General features: G+C 39.7%; 1 protein-coding gene across 2 annotated transcripts in view; it reads left to right on the forward strand.

Annotated features, from left to right (window-relative positions):
• Positions 1 to 6,641, forward strand: part of GMDS (GDP-mannose 4,6-dehydratase) — a 418,974-nt gene that overhangs the window by 66,099 nt on the left and 346,234 nt on the right. For both annotated transcript variants that reach the window (XR_001877006.1, XM_017828779.1), the window contains exon 3: positions 3,028 to 3,115. Coding sequence is in view for 1 of the 2 variants with exons in the window: in XM_017828779.1 (XP_017684268.1) it covers positions 3,028 to 3,115 (88 nt within the window). In the remaining variant the exon portion in view is untranslated. The remainder of the gene's footprint in view (positions 1 to 3,027; positions 3,116 to 6,641) is intronic.

Genomic DNA, 6,641 nt, shown 5'->3' on the forward strand with positions numbered 1-6,641 from the left:
AAGGTCTCCAAGTAACCTTTGTTGACCTCACCAAGGCTTTCGATACTGTGAGCAGAAAAGGTCTATGGCAGATTTTGGAACGTTTAGGTTGTCCCCCCAAGTTCCTTAAAATGATCATCTCACTCCATGAGGATCAACACGGCCAAGTCAGATATGGCAATGCACTTTCTGAGCCCTTTCTAATAAAGAATGGTGTGAAACAAGGTTGCTTCTGCTCCTTCGAAGGCAAAAGCACATACTCTCTCCTAGTCCACAATGAAGCTGGGAACTGCCAACAGCAAATAAAATGAAATATAACCCTTTCCACAGTAGAAAGGTTACTGTATTTGGGTAGAGATTTTTTCTTCTTTTCCTAAACTCTCTGTCACTTGGAATTCTTTCCTGTGTTCCCAGTTAGACATCTTTTCTTCTGAATAACTGAACACAAGAGCACAGGTGATAACTGATTGCCTCCCTAACCAAGATGCTTCATTTAACTTGTTTTGTTTTGTTTTTTAATTTCAATCTATTTAAAGATCTGGGCCTGTTGGGAAAAATCCACTGATCTTACATTCTTAACCAGATTAACCAGTTTGCACACACTGTGGCTTGTCACAGAGTTTTCGTTTCACCTGTCCCATGCAGACAAAGGTACCTTTCATCAGTTTTTTTACAATTACACTGCTGTCATGGATTAAGCATTTGACAGGTTTTCCTGCTCTTGTATGTGCATACCAGAAAAAGGAGTGGGAGAAAAAAAAAAAAAGAAAAGAAAAAAAAGCAGAGTTCACATGCTTTCTTGTTATTGCTGGATGCAACAGGCTCTCTGGGTTTGTCTGTTTGCTGAAACTTTTGAAGTCCTGGGATGATTGCATTTAGCACATCTCATTGGTCAAATGATGGAATCACAGTCATTCAGCTGACACAAAGCTCTTGCAAGCCCAATCTTTCATCAAGCTTTGAGCTGGCAAGATTTGACTTACTGATTAATCGTTCACATGACCTTGAATTTTAGCATGATTTCATTCAGAGATAGATAATTGAGTGCTCAAAAAGTCCCTCATCAGAACCTTAAGCCAAAATCTTTAATTTTGCTAGAAAAATCACAGCATCATTTAGGTTGGAAAAGACCTCTGAGATCATCCAGTCCAACTGTTAATGCAACACAGCCAAGTCCATCACCAAACCATGTCCCTAAATGCAAGATCTACATGTCTATGAAGTACCTCCAGGGTTGGTGACTCACCCGCTTCTCTGGGCAGCCTGTTCCAGTGTTTGGCAACCCTTTGCATGAAGAAATTTTTTCCTAATATTCAGTCTAAACCTCCCCTCTTGTAGAGCACCTCAGTTAGCTTCCTTTAGAATAATTTGTTGGTTTAAAACTGTGAAGTCTGACATTTTACTCAGCAAACTTAGTTAATTTGAGTACTCAAAATATTTCCAGCATCTTTTGTAAAATGAAGTTATTATGGAAGTGTCTTTTTTTTTAGATAGTGTTTCTCTGTAAACCTGATGTCCCTATAAATTATCCACACATTCTATAACTAATTATTTTGATATGGCTTTTGACTACATATCTTTGAAAATTTATCTTCATAAATTTATTATTTGATGAAAATTTCTTTTACGGGGCATGTTTCTCAGTGCCTCATTGATCCTCAAAGTGCAAATATTTGAATTGTAGAACATGGTATGTTGTGAGTGTCCTGTGTGATGGGGCACACAGGAGATTTTATGCAAGGAAATTGGCATCATAAATTTGACTTGAAGTTGTAAAGATGACTATTGAGCTGTTTTTAGAGATTTTGACACAAAAAATGTCATTCTTAAAGCAGCAAACTGGTCTCAATCTGCAGTTGTGTGCACTTTTCTATTAATTTAAATTTTTGACTTACGATAGAATGAAGAACGTTTTCTGTGTCAATAAGCATAGCTTGTGTTATGTGTAAAATGAAAATCCCCAAACCAAACCAAAGCCCTAAACACTGCCTGTTCCTGCTGCTCTGTTCTTGCAGGTACAAGTTAACAGGAAGTGAGAAAGTAAAGCAATGGCCTGACCAAACCAAGTGTAGGATACATCAAAGTGTAAGGGATCACTTTCAGAAATAAAAGGCAGGGAGAGTTGGAGGACAGTCAGATGCTTAAGCTTGGTTTCACTTGTACAAGCACAACTTCTGCAGCTGATAACCTAAGCTAATATGAATTTTAGCAGCAGGCATCATGGTCCTGTCTTACAGGAGACAAGGAAACAGGGTCAGTGTTTGAATTTCTCTGATGTATTAGACAAAAATGATCTTTCTTTAGTGTTAGTCAGAACCAGTGGGGCTTTTTTTTCCCACCAACTTATTTATCGTGGCTGCTTAAAGGAAATTCCCAAGCTGGATTTCAGCCTCAGGCACACAGATTGTCTGTGTGTCGTGTAACCCACTGGAGAACACTGACTCATGAGGTCCACAAAACAGCGCTGACTGTTCTCGCTGTTCTTCCAACACCCCAGGAAGTGAATGACAGCTGATTTCTAAAATATATTTGGGCCTTGTAGCTGTTGCTCCTTCTTTCCCCTTGTCTTTTTCTTCCCTTCTCTCTTCTCTGCTCACTCTCTCCTTTCCATAGTCCCATCTCCTGCTGCTGCTTTTTCCATGCCAGTCATCTCTGCCTCCAGAAAGTCTTCACTGCAACCAGGGAGAAATGCTTTTCTTGGCATTCACATATTTCTTCTCCAATGCTGGTAATAACATCAAGTATCACACACTAGGAGATGGTGCTCTAGGGCAATTCAATGTTTTCTGTACTGTGTGTGATGCTCCGGCTGCGAGTGGTATCAGCAAGGGAGAAAGGGAAACCACTCGAGTACTCAAGTAAATATGACGGCATCTCCAAGTATGTTATTATTTGGATAGCTGCCCACCTGTAGGAATAGATACAACCTCTGATTACCTGATATAAGGGTTAGGTCTGTGTATATGAATATTTTGAGTGATGGTGATAAACACTTTCCTCTTAATGTTTCCCACTTATCTTTTGCATCTTAACTTGTTCAATCCCCAGGTGCATGGCATCGTTCGTCGGTCTAGTTCTTTTAATACAGGCCGGATTGAACACCTCTATAAGAACCCACAGGCTCACATTGAAGGAAGTAAGACTTTTTTTTTTTTTATTTAAGGTGGTATATGTTATTTAGTCTGTTCTATGAGCTTGGTGGAGAAAGGTCCCTGGGAGAAGGGAGGGAATCCCATTTTCCTCTGCTTGTGTTAGCTAGCTGCTCTATCTGAGAAAGAAAAGGGACCATTTTTCTCTGAAGATGTGGCATGAAGTATAGATGCTCTTGTGTGTGTGAATTACAAAGAGTGGAAAATATGAGGGGCCCAGGAAAGCACTTTGTTGTGTAGAAATGCTGCCACAGTTCGCACATAGCTGGGCAGTGGCAGTTAAAAAATGGCTGGGCCTGCAAAAAGCTGTGTGAGGTTAAAAACACTGAAATGTTAGAATAGTAAAATGGGGGGTTTTTTTGAGGCACTTATCTTAAGTACTCCAATTCTGTTTCCTCATGAGCTTCTGAGTGTCTGATGGAGGTGAAGGTTTGGAAGCAGCCTATATGACAGCATGAGTAAGATGTGATAAGTTCTTTCTGATGACAGGAAGAATGAATCTTTGGACCTTTATGAATTTCTGCACGCAAGGAAGTGATTACCTGCTTTTCCTGAAGAAAAGGCATTGCTCTTGGAAATTTGCTGAAAATTTACTGTATTCTCTATTACCACTGATAATTTGGGAAGTTGAAATTATTACCTTTATGTACACATTGTAAAAATAGTTTGAGTATTTTACCTTAAAGAAGGTTAAGTGGTCACTTAATGAGAAGCAGCTCAAATGTTGGATGGGTCCAGTTCAGCAGGAAGGACTGAGCACTTTAACAAGCATGTAGTTCTCTATGCTATGTGTATTTTGTAGAGTTGTCATGCTGGTTTAAAGGTAAACCAGCAGGGGAAATGAACTCAACTCAAAGGAGAGATTATAAGTCAGAATAACAATTTAATAAAATAATACAATAAATACAATTATACAGACAAACGGTTGGTTTTAACCCACAAAACCCAAATGTATAACCCGGCACCCTGGGGCATGAACAGAGTACTGTTCATTGGGCCCCCTGAGTCCAAAGTAAAAGGAGAGGGAAAAAACCTGTTGGTGAGAGAGCTGTTGCAGTCTGGTCAAGAGTGGTGATTGCAACCCGGTCGAGAGTGGTGGTTGCAGTCTGGTTGAGAGTGGTGGTCTGCAGTCTTCCTCTGGATCCCATGAGTGGTTAAAAAAGTCCCAAGACTCCAGTTCAGGTGGGAATGCCCAGTACCTCCCTCAGGGTGGGGGGTTCCTTAATGGGTGTGAGGACAAGAGCAACTCCTATCTCGAAGGCCTCTTAACACCCCGTTTATAGCCTGAGGAGTCAGGCCTGCTCTGGGCAGATGGTGTCAATGGTCTATTGATAACAGTTTCTGGGAAATGGCATGGAAGGCTATAGAATACACAGTTTTGGGTTACACCCATACAGTGATGAACTGGTCCCAGCTGTTCTAACTAGGACAGTTGTGTTCTAACTAGGACAGCTGTTCTAACTAGGACAGGAGCTGTCCTAAATAATCCAATTTAAGGTATTGTTAACACTAAATATCTCCATGGTGTAAATAAATCATGTCTTTGAAGTCTGCTTCACACCATGGTTGAACAGAGCTTATTTTCATCAAGTTGTAATACATAATGCAATTTATAGATTTCACTTGATCTTTACTTGTGATTTTTTAAAAAAAATACTTAATTTCTTACATGACTCTGACATGGTATTTGCTGTGAATAGTTGCTACTTACTGTACGTTGCTCCTTAAAATATCTGATTAAGAGAGGGGTAAAATTGAATAAAATATCTTAATGAAAAATGCTGAAACCTGTTTTTCTGTCAAGAACAATGTAAGAACTGTTTCCCATGACTTGTATTCTTGGCTCATGAGGTAAAATGAAGCAAATGAAATGAAACAGGAACCTGTGCATTGTGAGGACCATCTTGTGAATATGAAAAGTGATTTGAGAAGACAATGTAGACTGTGATAAATGCATACACAAACATTTAAGGAAAGGGATGGAAGAAAGAAAAAGAAAGCAGACGCTGAAGTTTTTTCCCCATTTCTTATCTTATTTTCCTTTAACTGAAGAATGCAGCTATATGAATGGGAGGAGGAGAAGGAATTGGACTTGGAATCTCAGGAAAGGCTGCTCCATGGAAACTCTTTGGAAACAATGGGTTTCCAGGCACTACTGGAGGAAGCAAAGAGGCAATAGTCATTATGTGAGCAAACCTGAATTTTATCTTTGCCCTATGTGTTCTTCCCTTGAAGAATTGATTGCATGTTGCAAGATGGTACTCTTCGTAGACAGTGAACTTCTATATGAAAAAAAAGTAGGAAGTACAAGAAGGAAAAAAAAAGTGCTTCCTGAAGCAAGTCCTCCAGCTGTTGCTTGCTAAGGAGGTTTTCAGATTGGTAAATAGTACTAAAGCCCAGAGGTTTTGACATTTGATCTGTGTTTAAAAATCTGTGCACCAAACAAGCCCCAATTCTAGTAAGTCTTTTCACTTAGCCTATTACTCTTGAAAGACCTCTTCTTCTTGGATCAGAAAATGGACATAGCTTTATGCCCTGTTCCTCCTCAAAAAAGCCATGTGGACAAGAAGCTTTGAAGATTTGATGGTAGACCAAAATGAGCACTCCCCCTGAGAGCATTAAATTTAAGGTAATAGTGGGAGGGTATCTCTGTTGCTTGGCTCAGCCCAGCTAGCAGCCCACCTTCCCCTGAGAAGCTTTGAAACTGCACTCTGCCTTGGGGATGATGGCAGAACTGCATGTGTAGGAAGAGGAAAACAGGCTGTGGCACCTCTTTCCTGCCTAGCAGCTGCCTATGCTGGAGGGGAACTAGTTGCTCTTGCAGACCTCAAGGCTCTTAGAGAGCTGCTGCTGCTCCCTGAGCCTCCTCTTGTAACAGCTTCCTCTCCCCACAGTTGGAACTACTTTCATGTATTGAATTTAATTTAGGAAACAGAACAGCTGTATTCCATACCAGTGGAAATGCGTGTTCTAGCACAGCCTCTATAGAACTGGTCTCAGGAATGAAGGTAGCCCACATCACGGGTAATTGAGGTGTATGCACAAGAATGGTCACAAACTGCTTGCCAGCCTTCATATTTAATCACAGTTATCACTTTTAAAAAAAAAAAAAGTTTTGTTACCATTCCATTACCTGTTAGCCACAGCTTCAACTGGGTCTGAAGTGTCATCAGAATGTCTTTTTCAAGCAATGTGGGATGTAAAAGCAAATTTCAAGAATATACCATGGCTGTATTACTTTATCGACCTGAAGAGCCTCAACAACCTGTTATATAGGAATGTACAAGGCTGAACATCTGAGAAATGCATTATCTGTAACTTCTTTGTTGCCTTATACTGTTTAAAAAAAAATTAAAGATAAACCTAAACCAGCATAAATAATAACAAGTTTACATATCTCTGCAACAATTAAAAATGTACTGTGGATTTCTGTGATAGTCTATTGTAATAAAGCTGGTATTTCAGGACTAAAAAAAAGGAAGAAAATAAGTAATCAAGTTGATTAAATCTGTA

This window comes from Lepidothrix coronata, unplaced genomic scaffold (genome assembly GCF_001604755.1).
Source record: "Lepidothrix coronata isolate B3197 unplaced genomic scaffold, Lepidothrix_coronata-1.0 Scaffold152, whole genome shotgun sequence".
NCBI classification, from domain to species: domain Eukaryota; kingdom Metazoa; phylum Chordata; class Aves; order Passeriformes; family Pipridae; genus Lepidothrix; species Lepidothrix coronata.